The sequence below is a fragment of the Corvus kubaryi genome, unplaced genomic scaffold (assembly GCF_017639235.1).
Source record: "Corvus kubaryi isolate FWS band 111438036 unplaced genomic scaffold, C.kubaryi_AGA036_p1.0 37395, whole genome shotgun sequence".
NCBI classification, from domain to species: domain Eukaryota; kingdom Metazoa; phylum Chordata; class Aves; order Passeriformes; family Corvidae; genus Corvus; species Corvus kubaryi.
This window is the reverse complement of record NW_024581134.1, coordinates 3,238,412-3,257,744: the sequence shown is the minus strand read 5'-3', so window position 1 is coordinate 3,257,744 and position 19,333 is coordinate 3,238,412. Positions and strand designations below refer to the sequence as shown.

At 55.8% G+C, this 19,333-nt stretch overlaps 1 protein-coding gene across 11 annotated transcripts in view; it reads right to left on the bottom strand.

Moving 5' to 3' along the window:
* Positions 1-19,333, bottom strand: part of DLG3 (discs large MAGUK scaffold protein 3) — a 76,960-nt gene that overhangs the window by 44,868 nt on the left and 12,759 nt on the right. For 3 of the 11 annotated variants that reach the window (XM_042040161.1, XM_042040163.1, XM_042040162.1), the window contains exon 1: positions 6,494-6,880. The exons of 6 other annotated variants lie outside the window; for them this stretch is intronic. In XM_042040161.1, the coding sequence (XP_041896095.1) occupies positions 6,494-6,820 (327 nt within the window). In that variant the 5' untranslated portion in view covers positions 6,821-6,880. Of the gene's footprint in view, positions 1-6,493; positions 6,882-19,333 lie in introns of those variants that run through there. 2 more of the 11 variants (XM_042040160.1, XM_042040165.1) reach the window with 2 other exon arrangements.

The window sequence follows — 19,333 nt, the reverse complement described above, 5'->3', positions numbered from 1 at the left end:
CAAGCTAAACTGTGAAGTTCATTCCAAATTCAGGTATTCTGAACTTGTTAAACGCTGTATTAAAAGTTTTCATCTCTAAGTCCCTGATACACGCTCACAGCATATTGCTGGATTTGCAACGAGGGCCCTTGAGGACTCCCTACATCATCCCATCTTTGCATGTGTTAAAACCAGCTGCGAGCATTAACACAGCCCACTGCACCCACAGTGCTGGCACAACCTCACCCATCCCTGAATCACAGCTGCCAGGCTGAGCCCCAGGCTCACTGTTCCTCCTGCCAGCACGTGGGGTTTGGGGTGGCAGGCAGAGCACCTTCATCCCCCACACTGAGCTCCTCGTGGCCCAGCACGGAGCAGTGCTGGACCTGCTCTCCCCTGGCACCCAGAGACCACGGTCCCCTTGGAGAGCATCCTGCACCGAGCTGTGCGCAGCGGGCGCCCGGCACAGAACCACGGCCCTGATTACGTCCTGATTAGTCTTAATGACTTCCTCTCTCTAAATGAGCATTCACAGCTCTGGAAGGAACGGAAGCTTCTCTCCTCCCATAATAGCACACGACGTGCCGAGGGGCTTACCCGAACAAGGCAACTCTCCAGGAACAGTGACAGTTTCTGCTCCGCTTCCTCCTCCCACCCTCCTCTGCGCCCAGGGTACCCGGACTGGGCCTCTGGGACAGCTGTCCCCTGGGTTTCCCTCTCATGCACCCCTCTGTGGGACCATACGCCCTGAGGATGGCCAGCAGATCCCCGCTGAATCCCTGGCACTGGTCAGGACTGGGCTCACGCAGGTCCCAGTCGTGGTGGAAGAGCTGGTGGAAAGCGCAGTCACGGGGGCATCCCTCCACCAGGGATGACAGCAGGTGCTGTCACAGTGGAGGCTGATGGGCTTCCTGCTGCCCCCAGGTTCTTCACGAGGAGCAACTTCCTCCACATTGCACACACCCCTGCTGAAACATGCCTGTGCTTGGCCCTGCATGCCTCACCAACGTGCTCTCCACCTCCTCCTCCTCCTCCAGCAGTGTGACAGGGGCACATCCTCCTGATTTTGGCAGGTACTTTGCTCTTCTTCCACATGTTGCATTGACGGGGTCTCTCCCACCTGTGCGGCTTCAGATGCTGCCTTTAGAGCAGCAGCCACATCTCTACCACAGCCTGTTCGGACACCAGCTCCAGCACCTCTCCCTGTGCTGCTCCAGGACTTCCTCCAGCAGCTCAAGACCCCAAACCTAGGCGCAGCTCTAGGGCTGCAGTGTGCACATCTGGGCTGGCTGGCAGGTAATCCAGCTGGAGAGGAGCTAAGCTCAGTCCTTCAACTCACTTCTCTAATTCCAGTGTTATCCCTTACTGTATTAAAGGGATGAGTCAGAAAAGCCAACATGCACAAGTGTACAGCCCCTTTCCAAGGGATTCATATGCCCAGAGAAAGGGGGGAGAGTCTTACAGGTGAATAAATAAACTAAGGAGACAAATGTCCTCAGCTGTCCACTCCTAAATGAATTCAACACGTTTTGTGAAGGAGCACTGAGAACATCTGACCCTCCTCAGTCCAGGGTATGGGTGACAGCAGGACATGGGATGCTCCAGGGTGGGCGAGGAGAACCAGCTCACTCAGCATCTGTGTGGTAAGGTTTTCCCAGGAGAGGCACAGGGAAGGGGGATGACTTTAAAAAGCATTATCTGGGCCTTGATTTCATCTGAGGGGCAGGAAAGGAACATCAAAACCATCAGAAAAATCAGCTTCTTCCCAGGTCCACAGGGCAAGGGGCTGAGGATGTGTGTGAGGCTGGGTGTGAGGCTGGGCTCGGGGGAAGGAGAGCAGCTCAGTACCTGGTTATAGCAACTCAACTGGGTGATGACGGCAGGATCACCAGATGGAGATGCCCAAGAAACAAGCCGAGAGGTGAGATCAGATGGAGGGGGATATATTAGGAACAGACACGCAGATTTACACATCATGAGTGAGGAGGTGACAAACAGGTCTGTGGAAGGGGACTCAAACTCTCACGAGGGAGTGAAGTGTGATGAGGAGTGAGGGAGAGGGAAGACTCCCTGGGACTCCGGCTGGCAGGGGGACAGGCTGGAAGAGATGCTGGAGGTGGAGGGAGGACAGGGGGCCCAGCAGTGATCACAGAGCAGGGGCTGAGCAAATGGATGGGGCCAGGAACAGACAAGCACTGTGTTCAGCAATGGAGCCAGACGCAAAGGACAAGTTTCACTACAGTTGCATCTACATTTAGGTTGCCAAAAATACCTTTCACAGATTGGCTGACTTTAATTAAAAGGATGTCTCCTGTGCTCCTGGCACGATACAGAACTCACCCTGCCATGTGGGGCTCTGTGTGGAAGCTCTGCGGGGGGGGCTTTCCCACGGGACAGCTCCTCTTTGCCTGCATCCTTCCACGTCCTGCCAGCGCTGGGCAGCTCAGGCAGTGGTGCTTCCCTGAAATGCCCCTCCACAGTGCAGGCACAGAGAAAAGAAGGAAAACTTCACCCCCTTCCTGTTTTGGCTTCTCTCCTTCCCTCCAAACACGGAGAACGCCTTCCTCCTCTCTCCTCCTCCACGTTTCAGTGCAAAGATTTAGCTAATTTCTTCTATGAATAGCACGGGAGTAGCCATAGCAACATCACCCTGCCAACCTCACCACCTCCACTGCCTCCATGTCCCCGGCACCCTGTTCCTCTCACCCTCCCTCGCACCTCCCCAGGGAACATCTGGGGCTTCAGCCATTTCCCACAAAGCAACCTGTATTTGGCCTCCTGCCTGCCCCCTTGGTGCTCTCCCTCCTTCCTTCCAGCCATACCTGCTCATCACTCAGAAACCCTGGTCTGAACCCCCACGGTTTCTCCAAGGCTCTTTCCTCCCCTGCCACCCATGTCCCAAGAGACAGAAACCCCAAGTCCAACATCATCTGAAGGCTCAGCAAAGGCTGGTGCTTTGGCCAAGATGTGCTGTCCTGTGCCTACCTACTGCAGTTAACTGCCCAGGGCATGGGAGGAACTCAACAAGCAACGTTTGTGCATTGAAAACCACCCCTGAAAATCAGTGAAGCACTCATGGCTGATGGTGGGCAGGGAAGATCTGTCCCACTCCTCCACCTGCCTGGCCATGAAACACCTCTGCCAGGGGTGGAGGCCACACAAGCCTGGCATGCTCTGAGTATTTGCACGTGGTCAAGGACTCATTGCAATGCTCTTCCAACTCCCCTCTGCATCCTTGTGACCACCCCAAGGGGGAGAAAGGGACCACAGAAAGGGAGGCAGCAGGACTTTACATTCCTGGCCAAGCAGGGCCAGCAAACCTGGGGCAGCCCTGGGGGTTGAGGGCACTTCCTCACCACATGCCAGGGAACTGTGAGGCCCCTTCCCCAGCCCACGCCCCACATGAAAATGCTGGTGAGACCCTTGGGACTCTCATGGGGGGGCCTCTCTCTGGTCACTGTGCCTGGCACCAGGGTCCTTAGAGTGAACTAAGACTCAGGGCTGGACATTTCCTGTGGGAGGGAAAGGTGCTACTTCTGGCCCCTCAGCTCTTGGAGCAGTGCCGGGGAAGGGGCTTGGGCATGGCCAGGCAGCTGAGCACCCCTCTCCTGAGGGGCTGTGGGCGTCACTGTGCAGGGGAGAGGAGGGGTTTGAGCAGTCTGCTCCTCTAGTGCTGCACATCAGGGATGCTTCCCTGGATCACACTGCTGTTCCTCCCTCAAAGCCAGGAGTCCTCCTGTCACCCCAGTCTGGCAGAGGAGGAACTGAGTCCCCCACCAGCAAGCAAAGGGGGACAAGGAGGGCACAGGGCCAACAGGAGGGATGGTGACGGAAACAATGGAGGACAGCAATGACATCAAGTGCAGGGACCGGGAACTAATGAACAGGGAACATGGATAGATAAGGGAAAATAAATGGAAGAGATCTCAGAGGGGAGAAGAAAAGCAAAGCAAAAAAGATATGAGATACCTAGAGCTCACAGATTTCCTCCCTCCCTCCGGTGAGGATTAGGGGTTCTCAGTTACTGGCACTGCCTGAGCAAGCTAAAATGTGTCCTAGAGAAGGGGAGAGGCAGGAGGAGAGAACAGACGGGGGCTGGAAGTGGGAGGAGGTGCAGGTTGACGTTGGGACCGTGCTGTGTGTTGGGCAGGACGTGTGGGCACGTCTCACATGCCGTGGAGCTGCACACAGAGTATGTGAGTATGCCATGATGTCAGAGAACATACACCACCATATGCAACTGTGAGCACGTTTCTGGTGGCAGAGAACTAGTACATGCTTCTCTGCTTGAGTGAAGAAGCAAGGGGAGAAAAAAGGCTTAAATGAGAGGTGGTGAAGCTCCCCAGGAGGTTAACAGATCCCTGCTTACCTGGGAAAGCTTCCTGGCCTGTGCACCCCTTCCCACCTCAGCTGCTGGAAGTGCTTTCAGGGACAGTGAGCTCATTTAAAGGGGCAGCCCTGAAAAATGGCAGCCCTGCCTCCAGCCAAGGCTCTCCTGGACACAGAGACAGCCTGTGAAGGAAACTGCTTTGCATCTGCAACATCCAGCCAAATCTACCCAGAGCCCAACATCTCCCAGCCTCCCAGAGCCAACTGGACGGACCTGCTTGCCTGAGCACAAGCCATGCCTATATGTTTCCATGTTACCACCTTTTGTCCCTCTGCCCACCACTGGACTGGGAAGAACATGGATTCCTCAGGGCTCAGGCACTTTGCACCCTTGGATCAGGAGGAGAGCGTTGCCGAGGTATTTGCTGCAAAGCTTTACTCACGGCATACATTTGCTCCACACCAGGGAGCAACGCTGCCTGCTCGGATACAGGCACTGCACATAGCACACACGTCATATTCTACATGCAGAGCCCGCTATGCCCACATAGCCTCAAACACAGGCATCCTCTGTTGCTTGCAATGCTGCGAGGAGCTTTTGATTTTCTTTCTTTTTTTTTTTCGCGTTCAGAAAGGCAAAGGCAGAGCAGAGATTCCCAACGCGGATGACTTTCCGAGCAGCCCAAGCTCCATGGCAGCACCACAAAGAGACAATGATTTCTCTTCCACCATTGCAAAAACATGAAAGGCTCCCCTGCCCAGCCTGCCACGGCAGCAATGCAGCTGGCACTACTTCCTTCTCACACTGCTTGCAATCGTCTTACCAGGAATACTGGGCCGGAGCTTTCATGCAAGCAGGAGGAGAAAGGAGGGAGCAAACATGCTTCGATTTTCTGCTCCCCAAGCTTGCTGCTTTGGATGGAGTGAAGGAAAGAGATAGTGGAGGAAAGATGGAAGAATGCTTGCCAGGAATCAGCAGGCGAGAGAGAGCTGAGGCTGATTTTGATGCAAAGAGTGGCAGAGAAAGCGACAGAAAGCAGGACCAGGCTCATAGGAAGGTGGCTGGGGTTTTTGGTGCCTTCTGTAAATATCATCTGAGCTATCAGCTATGAATCTAATTATTTCAACCAGAGCTACAGACTGAGACAGTAATGAAGAAAAAATAGAGGAAGGGAAGAAGAGGGTTGTGTTTGCTGAGAGCAGAGGAGGAGAGAATTCCCATTGATTCCCGTGTGTCTGCCTGCTATAGCATCTTGAAATAATAATTAGAAGGATCAATAAGAAATCATGTGAGGTTTGAAGATAATGAATGAAAGAAGCAGAAGAAGCAAACTGAAATGCCTTTCTCTCAAGCAGGGTAAATTGTTTTTCAGGCAGGGTCTAGCCTCCATTTTAATGCTTTGCAAACAGATCCAACCATTTTCTAAGCTGGCTTGTGGGTTCAAAACAAGACTGGTCTCTCCATTTAGGGGAGAGAGACACAGCCCGAGAATGGGTCCAGGAGAACACTAATAAAATGAATGTGTGTGGGAAGAAATGGAGGCAGTGAAATGGGGCAGAATGCACACAGCACGCCAGCGACCAGAGCAGGGTTACGTAATAATCTCGGGGAGCAGGGACGTAGCAGCAGAGCAAGGAAACCACAACTCAATGGAGAGTGGGTGACAGTTTGGGAGCGCTGGCAAGCAACACCGCGAACCCACGAGGCTGCCCAGCGGGCAGCACGCACCAAGCCTGCTAAACACAGGATGATGGGATGCCCTTGATGCTGCCACGGCTTCAGGCAACGGCATCGTAAGCAGCGAGCACCTCAGGTATGGTGTCCAAAATACATCACGCCCGACGACCACTTTGTGCCAAGCAAGATCCATTTGGCCCCGTTCGGCCCTGAAAAGGCTGCTCCAGCGCTGAGCTCCGACGCTGGGCAGGACCGCAGCATCCAGCCCGAACAACGGCAACGCCAACCCGACCGACTCCGACGGCCAACCCGAGCGACGACGACGGCCAACGCAACAACGCCGGCATCGAGCCCCAGCAGCGCCAGCATCCACCCCGGCTGCCCGCGACGCCCCCGGAGTGATGCTGCACCGTGCCAGAAACCCGCCACGAACCCCGGGCTACCCCGGCAGCCGCCCGCCCCGTCGCGTCCCGCACCGGGGAGCCGCTGCCCGGGGCTGGCCCGTACCTGCTCGTACCAGTCGCGGCTCGAACACGTGCACTCGGGCCACCAGCCCGGGCCGCTCCCGTTCACCTTGGCCGCGCTTTTCCCCGGCGCCGGCGGCGGCGGCTTCAGCGCGGCGGGGTCGCGGGCGGGGGGCCCCAGCTTGGCCTTGCCGCGGGCGGCGGGCGCGGCCCCCCCGGGTGCGGGCAGGGTCTGCGAGCCGTAGCCGCCGTAGCCGTACTGCTCGTGCTGCCACTCGCCGTAGGAGGGGGGGTCCATGCGCCGCAGGGCCGCCATCCGCGTTACCTCGTAGCACTCGGGGCACTTGCAGCAGTGGTGGTGCTTGTGCATCGCTGCCCTCACACCATAGAGCCGGCAGGGAGGGAGGGAGGGAGGCGGCGCGGAGGGGCGGAGGGAGGGAAGGAGGGAGGGATGCTCAGGGGGCGGCAGCGGCCCCCGCCCCACGCAAGGCGCGCCTGCCGCCTCTTCGCCCGCTCGGCGCCCCCGGCCCCGTGGGAGGAGGAGGAGGAGGAGGAGGAGGAGGAAGAGGAAGGGAGGGGGATGGTGTTACAGCGCGGTGATCTCCGCGGGGGCGCGCCGCGGCATCGTCCGCAACGCCACTCAGTGCCGGGGCCGCTCCCGGCGCGGGGCGCGGGGCAGCAGCTCGGACACGCTCAGCCCGGCCCGGCTCAGCCCAGTCCGGCTCGGCTCGGTGCGGGACCGCGGCACCTGCGGCGGCGCGGAGCCCCCCCTCCCCCGCAGCGGCCAATCCGCGCCGGCGGAGCCTCCGCGCCCCGCCCCGGCGGCGGGGGCGCCGCTCCCATCCCCTCTCCCATCCCTGCTCCCATCCCTGCTCCCATCCCCGCCGCACCGGGCAGTCCCCGGCCGCGCCGCCCCCGCTGCCCCCCGCGCAGGCGGCACCCAGGCGGAGCAGAAATCCTGCGCTGCCTCACGCATCACCTTGCAGCTGCCCTCAGCCCGTCTCCCGGCGCTCCGGGCAGCCCTTGTGCAGCGCCGTTCCTCCAGCCCCAGCGCGGCCGTGGCAGCCCTGCCGGCTTTGTGATTGACGCCAAGAGGGGTTCACTTTGCTTCAGCTGTGGTCTGCGCTGGAGTATGAAATAATTTTTCCAGATCTGAACTGGTTGCTAGGCTGGCAGCAGCACCTGTGTTGCATCTCTGTATCAGTTCTCACCGTGCCTTTTCGGAAATGTTACCACACGTGCTCCATCCAAAACAGCAGCCTGGGGAAGCTGCCACTGCCCCATGAGCCACAGGTGCATTGGGCATGTAGAAACCCCAAGGGTCTTTGCTGGGCCTTCCACCTACTGCCATCAGGGGATGGTAAAAGCAGAGCACAAATGCCTGCTGGTGCAGCAGGGCAGGGGTGCTGCTCCCAGTGCAGCTCAGGCAGTCCTTCACCTCTTGCACAGAAGTGCAGGACGGGAAGGAACTCAGAAGAGTCATCCAGACAAATTGACGGGGAAAGAGAAAACCCATTACAAAATCCCACATCTGACCATTTAGAACCTGAACTCGGCCTCCTAATGCTTAAAGGCTGTAAAGAACACTAGGGTGGGTGAAAAACTATTTAAAGAAATGGTACATAAACATGTAGAAGAGCAATGAAATGTGCACAGGACATGGCTAAAACACAGAAGCAGGAGGGGGCCACAAGCTGAGCCACAAGATATGGTGGTGCAATGCCCCAGTTCAGGTTCCAAGGTCTGCAAGGCTCCTCCCAGCCTCCTGCAGCTGGTGTAATACGGCCCTGGGCACGAGCAGGGCTGTGGGAAGAGGAAGTGCATGATGGCTGGTCAGATAAAATGCCCCTGCCCACTCCTTGCTCCTTTAGCTCTTTAAACTGCAATACAAAATTACTTCTGCACTTCACCTTTGCAGACAGAAGTGCTCCTGCAGAGTTTGCTCCCAAGCAATCAAGTGAAATTGCTGCTTCTGGGTGAAGGGGAGGGGGCAGAGGACACCCCATAATCAGGATCGGCGTTGTCCCCAAGCACCACGTTCCCCACTGCACGGTGCAGAACCTGTCCTCTCCAGCACTGCCTGCACTTCACTGTCTCCAGGCTGCTCAGGTTACCTCCATCACATGGTGGCTTAATGCCACGGAGTGGTGGAGTGGCTCAGACACTGAGATTTCCCAGCTGCAAGCTTAGGACAGCCATTATGTTCCTGGACAAGCAAGTCTGGAGCAGCTGTCCTCACCATGGTGGCCTCGAGCAGCCGAGCACAGCACTGCTGCTGAGCCCTTGGAAACAGCTCCACAGGTGAGGCTCACCCTGCTGCTCCCCTGGGCTCTCGCTGATGGATGGTCACTTATGGAACCCAGGGGCACTGTGGCACTGACCCAAAGACCCAGAGAGATGCAGTGAGATGAAGCCAATGGCTGCACACAAGAAAGTGTTTCTACCCTGCAGAGCTCAGTGCCACAGGACATTGCAGCTGTGCCCAGGAGGTCACTAGGGCAGGGCAGGATGGGATGCCTGCAAGCAAAGCAAGCTTGTTCAGAATTAATCAATGAAAAACCGTGTTTGTGTGCATGGCAGGAAAGCATGCAGTGTTGGCTTTAAGAGAGGTATTTACACTTTCAGCTTTTAAGAAATAAGGATCATCTCCACATCTTCTACTGCTCCTTGTGCCATCAGATGGGAATGACAGGAGGGACTGGGGCCAGATTGAATCAGAGATGAGATTGCTGCACCAAAGTAGAGCAGAAAGCCTTGTAAAAAAGGGCAGGTGGCCAGTGTCTCCCACATGAGAGCAAAAGGACAGGAATTCCATCTCAGCTACCCACTCTGCAGCACCTCTGAGATCACTTCATCACTGAGATGTGCTCAGTACCTGTAACACAACCATAACTAATTACTGCTCCATCCCAGCTGCAAACCTCCTTCCCACTGCAGTTCCCACCCTGGGATCGCAGGGTTAGGTTGCAGGGATCATGCAGTGGCCTCCCAGTGAGGTCTCTCCACTGCCATGGGCCTTCTCCAAAGCCATCTTTGGGCCAAGGTCAGTCAGGAACCCCATGTCTGGATGAGACTGACTTGAGTGGGAGGAAAGCACCAGGGAACTGCACAAGCAGAGTCTGTCACCCCAACTGCTCACACCTGCCCTGCTCCAGACACATCTCCTTTGGCTCTGTCCTGGGATGGGGGCAGGCAAGGACATGGGCATTCACTCAGGGAGGAAGCGCAGAAGCAAAGGACAAGAGCTGTTAGGGAAAAATGTTTTAATAAGGATCTGAGTGAACAATAAAGAGAAGCCTTTGATTTTTTTTTCTCCTCCCGTTTTTTTTTTTGGTGCATCCTCCACAAGGAAGGTGTCTGGTTCTCTCTATGCTCGGTCTCTGGCAGCCTTCACAGCCATTCATGCAATGGGCATCCCCACATGGGAAACACCCTCGCTGCCAGCCCTGGAGTGCAGTATTACAGCCTCCACCCCACTCCACTTCCCCCAGCTCTCTTATCTGTTAGTGCCTCATCGCCACCTGCAAGCAGAGGGGTCTTGAGCCTCAGCTGCTGCAGCTCTTTAGAGCCCTTCCCTACCTGCTTGCATCTCCCCTCCCCAAACCCCACATTTCCCATTTTAGCTGCTAGGAGAGTTAATTCCTAATCATTTGTCATGAACTGCATGTGCCACCTGCTAGCCCCAATTAAAAGGGCAGAACTAAGCCGTGGTTGCTGCTGCCTGCTTGCAATGTTCCCGAATGCTGCACAGGACTTGGGGTACCTTATCAAGCCTAAGAGGAGGCCAGGGCTGGCTGGCCAGGAGCACCCACATTCTGTACTTCTCCAGCTTGTTTTAGTGAGTGGTGGCATTTTGGCAACTGGGGGTGGCCCTACTGGGAGACCAAACGAGGTGGGCACCTGCACTGGGGTGCCCAGGCTTTTGCCTGGCAGGGCAGGCACAGTGCCCAGCATTTTCAGGCAGCTGTGGGCATCTTTCTGCAGTGATGTGAGCACTGAGCAGGGCTAAAGGAGATATGAGCTGATTTCCAGGCAGGTGCCTTCGTGGAGGGAAGTGATTCAAGGAAAACAAGAGTACTCTCATTCTCTACCCTCTTCCTACTGGTACTTTCCCAGTCTTATTTAAATTCAGCTTTGGCAGCTGCTCTTTTTACAGGTGCTAATTTCAGCAAAGTGTCAAGAAATCCCCGGAGGTGATGCTATTTACAAGGCATGAAGATGGCACAGAGCTAGGTTTTATCTGGTGTCACCGGCATTTCAGCCGCTGCTGCCGCTTCCTTCCTCTCGCATGAAGTCCTGCGGGAAGAGGAAGGCAAGTGTGAGGGACCAGGCACTGCGGGTTTGTTGTACCTACAGCCCTTCTAGGAGCAGTGGATGAGAAGATGGGGCAGGCTGAAGGCAGCCAGTTCCTTGCAGAAACAGCAGTCATGTGAGTGCTTGACTATCACCCAAGAGGAGCTGGATCCTGCCAGGGGAACCGAAGCCACATGTCAGCTCTGAGCCTGGGTGCGGACAGGGAATCTTTGTAACGCTCAGGAGGACGTGGAGGACAGTTCTGCATGGGGGAGGTACCTTTTTCCATCACAATCACCTGCAAAAAGACACCCAGCACATGCAGCCCGGGGAGGCAGCAGGGAAATATATCTGGGCGGGTAGGCTAGGAGGAGGTGAGCAGCAAAGAAAGGAACCTAGTGAACTTGGCTCAGTCTGTCAGTCAGTTCCTTAGCACTACCACAGACCCCACCCAGCAGGGATTTGCCTTTTGCTGGGTCTGGAGCTTGTCAATTGGAACTTGAAGAGGTGCTCTGTAGAGCACAGCTACTGGGCATATTGGGCTGGAGGCTCCTGTGAGCACTGGAGGGATTGTGCAGTCACAGGTGAGTGGGAAGGGGCAGGATAAGAAACATCTCATTCCATGGCTGTTCCTTCCTGCCACCAGCAGCAATTCACACCGGGAAATGTGCAGCTGGGGTAATAATAACCAGGCATACCAAGGGACCAATAGCTCTCAGCACTCTCAGTGCAGATGCCCAACAAATTATTCTCCTCCAGGGCAAAACCATTTTTATTCTATTAATGATCCCGGATACATCGCCCAGTTGCTGTATCCTCTCTTGTGGCAGCAATGGCACGAGAGCCTTCAATAGACACCACTGGCTGGTTTCTGCAACTCACATCAGGGACAACTAAATGTCTTCCATGGCTGTGCTGGGGGCGGGGAGAGGAGCGATGGAGACCTGAAGCAGGTCCTTACAGCAGGGCTCAGGCTCCCTGCCTGCTAAGGAGAGCCTGGAGGTGTTACTTAATAGCAATCAAATGCAGCAGGCTTTATGGAATTGCTGACAGCCTCACAATGCCCACAGCTGCTCTCCCCATCACCTGGCAGGGATGCTCCTGCCTTGTGTTGGAGCACTTGAAGCATGGGCTGGCCGTGGGCTGCCTTTGTGCACCTCCCTCCACGGCAGGAGGGAGCTTTGCTGCTGCATGGGCACGGCAATTACAGCACTGATGTGTCCCGTGGTCTGTGGGTGCCCACTCCTTCTGTGTGCCTCATTTCCTTTAGAAAATGATGGAGCAGAGGGAAGGTTTGACAGTGTGACCAGGGCACAACTTCACCACTCCACACCAGGGTCACAGCAAGAAGTCTCATTGTCTTTAAGAGAATCAGTTGCTGTGTTTTTGGTCCTGTACCTTGATGTCTGCCTTGTGCCTAGTGTGACACCGCCAGAAATCCTGTTTCCCTGCACCCTTCACTAGTCCCAAGATGGGTGTTCTTACATACTCGAGTCTTAGAGGGAGCCAAACACACCCCGCTTGGGCTGTACAAGCCAGTGGAGATCTACTGGCCGGCTCTGCCTAAGCTGAAACGACCTTGGGGCCACAAAGCCCCATAGGCTGACTCTCAGGGGTTCCTCACCAGGACCCATCCCTGTAGGGACAGGTACCCTCCTCAGAGTGGCTCAACGTGTGGCTCTGAAAGGGAGGCAAGGGCTCAGCACCACTCTATCCAGATCCAGCACAGACCTGCCCAGAGGGACCTTTCCGCACATCCAGGGCTCAGAGATGTCCCCTCCTCGATTATTCCCACCCTGCTTGGGGAACTAGAAGGGGAACCCTGTGGGGTCCACGCATTCTCTCTTTCCCCTGGCCAGCCCTGCTCCAATCTGCCCCTTCCAGATGGAGCAAAGCCCATTCTGCAACTCCCACAGCCCACAGCCAGTGACTCACAGGGATGCTGGTGCCTCATCCGGGCAGTGCTGCCCCAGAACACACTTCCCGGCAGGGAAACCTGCCCAGCCGCCGGGAGAAAAACCAATGCTGGTGTCCCTTGGAGCCACGGGCCCCCGCGGTGAACGGGAGGTGGGCGCCTGGCTGGCCCGGCCCTGCCCCTTTAAGGGAGGAAGATCTGCTCGGAAATTTGTGAATGGCTGTTCCCGCCCCCACCGCGCGCGCCGCCCGCCCGGCCAATCAGCGCGCGTGCCGCAGGGCCGCAGCCCGCGCACGGCGCTCTCTTAAAGGCGCACTGCCGCCACCCGCCCGTCCCCACACGGCCCGTTCGGAAGCCCCGAGGTGACCTTCGAAGCGGGTCCCAGCCGCGGGGTGAGGAGCCGTTCCTGAGGCACATGCACACCCGTGCCTTCCTCAAGAAGGACACGCTAGCAACACAAGCCTTGGAGGATGGATGGTATTGAGAGGTGATGTGCCAGTTTCCCTCACCCTGACTTCAGGGCTTGGACATGGGATGGTCAGGTCGCAGGGACTGGACGTCCACATTGGCCAGAGCACACAGCTGGGCTGAGTTTCCCCCAAAGGCCATGAGCTGCCAAGCCATGGTGTGAGGGAGAGCAGGCAGCTGGGAGAGCTGTTTCATCACCCTACTCTTGTTCTAGCCCAGATCAGGAATGCAGGAGCACTCCCACAGCAGCGAAGCCCTAAAGCTTATGAAATCTCCCTGCAGAAACACCCCGCGAGACTTAGCTGTGCGAAATCTACCACTGCACGGTGAGGAAATAGCTGTGCAGTACGTGCCACGGCAGAGGGAATGAACAGTGCAATAATGGGATTGCAATAGACACGTGAAGCAGCGGGCAGAGCTTGCCCCTGGCTTCAACACTAAACCCAGCTCCAGGTCCAGCCTGGCCTCCCCCTGCACTGCAGTGCAGTGCCCCCTCCTTGCTGTGCCACAGCTCCTCCCTCAGTCTGCTGTAGCCTGGGCTGTGAAATGATCTGGTCTAAAAATACCCCTTAAAAGGGGGGGACAGCCTGGCAGGACATTGCCATGTTTCCTGGACACGTGCAGGTGGGAAGCTGGTTGTGAGGCTGGGGAAGCGATGTTGGCCAGGCAGAATGGTCTCCATGCCAGTGCTCTGGGCACAGACATCGGTGTACCTGAGCAGTGCCAGCCCCTACTGCTATCCAGGCCACAGACTGCAGGAGGCCTTTGCCTGAGCCTCAGTACTTGGAATAATTTTTAGTCTCAATGCCAGCAAGACTCCTACAAGGTGCTTTGTACCTGCAGGCTGCAGGGCTCTGGCAGGTGCTGTCCTGGGGCAAATCCTTGCTTCCTGCAACAGGGCAGACAGAGATTGGCTTGAAATGTTGCCACTGCTGCAGCCACGCACGGTTTAACCCTCCCAGAGCAGGCAGAGCAAGGCAAGAGGAGCCAGCACACAGCAGAGAGCACCTTTCCAAGGGCTCACGCTTAGATTCACAAGAGGGATGATTTCCAAACCCACGCTCATTTACTGTCCTCCCCCTGTACTTCCCCTAGCTCCTACTGATGCCGAGGATAATACATCTCGCAGCGTAGCTTGATACTGATCCTCCAAATCCTAAAGACCATAAACCTTCATGAGCAGTTATCGTGGCTGCTCTATTTATAACAGTGCCAGTACTGCCTCTGCCACCAGAATCCTGATCTCTGTCCAGCCTGATGCCATTAAGATGCAGTGACGTTCCCCCAGCTCCAGACAGAAAGCAGCTGGCCTGCCAGGATCTGCCTTCAAGCTTGGTTTGTTTCTCTAAAAATGGTGAGGAGAGCTCATTTGTTTTGAAGAAATGCACCTGGGGGATTTGTCCTCACCCTCCTGAGGTGCTGGGGTGGCTGTGAGGGGGAGTGCAACGTGGATGGGTGGAGGAGAGGGTGGCACATCCCATGCTCTGGGCATGGAGGCTCCACATTTCCAGAGCCCCTGGTGGGTCTGTGCTACAGGAGACAGGCTCCAGCGCTTCACTTTGGTTGCAGCAGGAATATGGTTCATCACCTGACAAGACAAAGCAGGAAAGGAGGAACCTGGGTGCTTCTGTGTGGACCCTGCATCAGCACATTTGGCAAACTTGATGAGCAGAGCAGACAGAGACCCAGCAGGGACACTGCAGCGGCTCACTGAGCTCCTGGCCAAGGCACTGATGGGCCTAGCCCCTGATCAGTCCCCATCCTGCTGGAGATGCCTGTGAATGGTCTTGGTTCTTGCTTTCAGAGCTACACGTGAAACCCATCAGCATGAATGTCAGTGTGCAAGTTGTTCCAGCAGCTGGGCTCTCTTGGGGACAGGCAGACACAGACACTACATGGAGGCAAACAAAGCCGAAGCAGGAGGGAGGATGGATGGACTCCAAGCCTGTCTGGATGGCTCTGGAGCATGGCTCTCTGTTGGACACTGCTCAGAGCTTCCCCCTCACTGTTCCCTTTCCACCACCACATGGGGAGTGCTGCATGCACTCACACCATCAAAACAACGACAATGACTTGGGTGAATGGAGACACCATATCCATCAAGATTTTCCTATGCTGCACAGACAGAAACACCTTTGTGTTTGCAAGGATCTTCCTTTAGCTGCTGGTTTTAGACAAAAAGTCCCCAAGTAGAGTAGGAACAGATGACCATGCATGAGATTTTGGTTTGACAGCCTGGTGGCTCTACTGACTTCTTCATCCTTTGCTGAAGCTGGATATTGAGCTGGGAGAACTGAAGTCTAAGCATGTTCATCTCTGCAGCAGGAACAGCAAGAGCCTCTAGTAAAGCTGAGGCCATTCAACCCCAAAATGTCCACTGAAGTGACAGCTCTTACTGACACAGCCCTTGCTGACCCCACCTTTGAGCAGCAGCATGCCTGGGACACATGCAGCCGGCTGCCCAGCTGGGTGTCCCCGCTGTGCAGGGCTGATGTGTGGTTCAATCTGCGTGTGTTCCTACACACAGACAGCCTCTTGAGTTCAGCACTTTGGCTTTTGAGCCTGTGTCTGCAGTGTCAAAACACAAAATTGCTGGAGAGCATCTGAATGCCCTGAAGCGACCTCGAGGCACAAAGTGGCTCAAGTGACCCTGGGCAGCAGCCTCTGGGCCTCTGGGCTGTGGGTTGCTGCTTTTCTTCTCTGCTTCTCCTAAAATAAGCATGCTCTCAATCTTGCATGGGGGATGCAATGGGGAGGGGTCAGTTCCCCCAGGAGCTGGTTGCTTCTGTGCTCCCATTGCTTGAGCATCAGCCACTTCCTGGGATTTTGGGGTTGCAGGGCCAATGCTGATGGGCTCAGGTTGAGATAAAGCAGTGGCCTGGTAAAGTCTGGCTTGCAGCAATGGCTTCAGTTGCCTGCCCAGTCAGCCCACAGAGAGGGCATGGGGTGGTGGGGACAGCAGGGCGCGTGCAACTAAGCAACCTGACAGGGGGCTTTTCTTGCTGGGGCTGCACTCATTGTCAGACTTTGCCAGCAACAGAGATCTGCTACATTTCCCTGACGCTCCATGCAACAGCAAACAGCTCCTTGGTGCTTCCCCTCTCCTGTATCTCACAGAGAAAATGGAGAGCGGTAAGGCTGCAGCCAAGGCAGGGGAGCAGGGAGTTCACAGCCGGCATCTCTGCAGCTGCAGCATCTGCCGCACGCCCATCTCATCCTGTCCCGCTGCTCCTGCCAGGCAAAGGGGCACAGCACGGGCACGCCCTTCTCTCTGGCCAAAGGCATACTGGGAAAGAGGAAAAAACACTTGAGAGTAGGACGGGAGAAGCAGACAGCCGGTCGCCACGCTGGCGGCACAGCTTGCCTTTCTCTGCCAAATGCGCCGGGGAGCTCCATGGACCTCTTTGGCACTTGAGCCGTGACTTATGGGGCAGCCGGATGCATCTTCTTCAGCAGCAGGTGCAGCAGACAGGGCTCCCTAACACCCTGACAGGGCGTTTCTGCCAGAGCTGTGTCCTCCCTGGAACACAGGGAGGGGGAGTGGGACATTTCTGGCCTCAGGGCTGCAAGCACAGACTGCACCTCTCACGCTGCGGGCACGCTCAGAGGCATCCCACACACCCGGAGCCTGCCGGAGCAGCAGTGACCCCTGCCAGCGAGGTTTCTCATTCACCGGTGATTCCAGAGCATGCATGGAATGCCTGTCCTCTGAAGCAGCCTTGCTAGTGCTCTCCATCATATCAGGACCTGCTGTTGCTCCGTGTCAGCTGTCAGGCTGAGCAAGGACAGAGCTGTGGCGCTGGCGTCGGGCAGCGCAGCGAGGGACGCCTTGGCCGACAGGAGGGATGCACGGGCAGGCGGAGGGGCGGCGACAGGGATGAAGTCAGAGTGGCTGCAGAGCCGCGCTGGGAAGCAGGAGAGGGGTGGCAGGGGAAGAGCAGCGCTTCCTCGCAGGCGCACAGCTCCGCTCATCAGCGGCATTGTTCCTTTTTCATTTATCTTTACAGCTGGCTGCTCCCTGCATGGAGGATGAAAACGGCGTTTACTGAGAGCAGCAGCCTCCTTGGCAGCCTGGGAGCACAGGCAAGTAACACCGGCCACAGGAGGAGCATCCTCGTGAGTCTTCCCGCTGCACATGCATATAAAGCCCTAAGCAGACCTGCTAAGGCAACGACAGGGCTCGGAAAAAGGTTGGAATGAAGGATTCAGCAAATAAAACCCCACAAGCCCCAGCACTCAGGCAGGATTGCACCTCTGTTAGCCTCAACAGGGCATTTTATCTGGCAAAGTCCCTTTGCTCTTGCCCCATTGAGGACTGAACATCCACTTTCACATGGAGGGATGGTTTCAGCCCACTAAACCTCAACAGGAAGCATATGTTGTTACTGTATTTACCGGCACTTCTTCCTTTGTAGCAGCCATTTGCACACTGCAGGGCTATTCAGAGCACACCCATATCCTCACCAGCAGGCAGAAATTTCCTGTTCCTGGAAGCATTTGTGTGGAGAGGCAATCTATTTGACATGCATCTTCCTGGCTGAAGCAGGTCACGGTAGCTTTTGCTCTGTTAACAATGCCGTGGAGAGCTGTGGGCAGGGGAGAGGACAAAGCCAGGATAACGGAAAACTTATTTACATTGATGGATGCAATAAGAGAATTGCACTTACTTCAGGTAGGAAAAGCCAGCTCATCTTCTTGCCTTTTATCAGTGGCAGGGTGTCCACTAGAGCTCTTGTTCCTGGGCTGATGGCACCAGGGTGGCAGCTGCTCTGCCCTGCAGCCTGTGCTCCCCTGCCCTAGCATTAACTATCACTTATTATAAAAGCTTCCCTGGTTCTTCCAAGTGCAATCTGCCATCTCAGTTAGTTTTTGAAACCTGCTTTGGAAATGCCTGTGGCAAAAAAAGCACACACTGAAGGCTGGAAAGCAAGAAATCCCCATGGAGCAGGGCAGGAGCTGGGTGTGTAGGTGCTGTCCTGCATGCTGGGGCTGTTGAGAACTGACAAGGGATGTGATGCTGGCTGGAGCTGAGGTGTCCTCAGTGCCCTCATGCAGGAGTGAAGGATGAGAAACAGGGCGTGTGTTGTGGTCCATCAGCACAGGCTGCCCCAGGCATCTGATCCTGTCTCATGGTCCAAATCGCTGACATGGGGGTCTGCTAGAAATGCTCCCCTCTGTCAGGGCAAGGCCTGTATTCAGCAGTGAAGGTGACATCCCAGGAAAAGGCTCACCACTGTGACAAAGGACTCTGCATCCCAGCACAGGGGCTGCTGCAGAGGAGCTCTGCTGAAGCCTGCAGCTCTCCAGCACTGCTTGGCTCCAGTTTTCAGGAAAGCTGCTGGGTTTCTGCAGAAAGCCAAGTTTCAGGCAGGACTACGGGCAAGGCAAAGCCTGGCATTGAACACTACCATCCTCACAGCTCTCCACCTTCGGCTTCCTGCTCTGCCTGCAGCCATGCTGTGAAATGACCATCCTCTGGGATGAAGGAGGTTGCAGATAAGAGCCCTGCCAGAGCACAGTCCTCCCAGAGTCCCAATCTGCTCACCCAGGTCCCCATTGTTCCTCCCTCTCAGGGCAGTGACCCCCTGCTCGGGGCTGGCAGCTGCAGTCCCTGCAAATGGGTGACCCCAAAAGCACCAGCGCCTGGCACTGAGGACCAGCCCCATGCCAACACAGGCTAGGAAAGAAGGAGGCTGAAAAGAATGACAGGAATTATTTCAGGTCTGGAACAACCTGCCTCAACAGCGAGCGAGTGAAGAAGCCAATCTGTTTAGTTTATCTAAGGGAAAGTTAAGAGGGAACTTAAACGCATCTATAAATACCTACATGTTGGGAACATTTCTGATTGCCAAGGTCCTCTATCCTAGCAAACAAAGGCAGCAAAATTTCCTGATGCTGGGAGCTAAAGCAAGAGAAGTCCAGGCTAACAGTAAAATACACATTTTTAATGTGAAGGATAAATAATCATCAGGCCAGCCAGGCCAGGGACAGAGCAGATTCCTCATTGCATGAAGCTTTAAAATCAAAGCTAGGTGTCTGCTGCTAAAGGAGACATTGCAACTCAGCCAGACGTTTGGGGCTGGATGCAAGAGCTGCTGCACGTCATGGCCTGGAACAGTTAGGAAGAAAATCCCTTAAAATCACAACAGAATCTGTTCCCAATTGCTCAGGCTCTCACCCCCTCATGGGTTTTGCCCTTTGACTCCC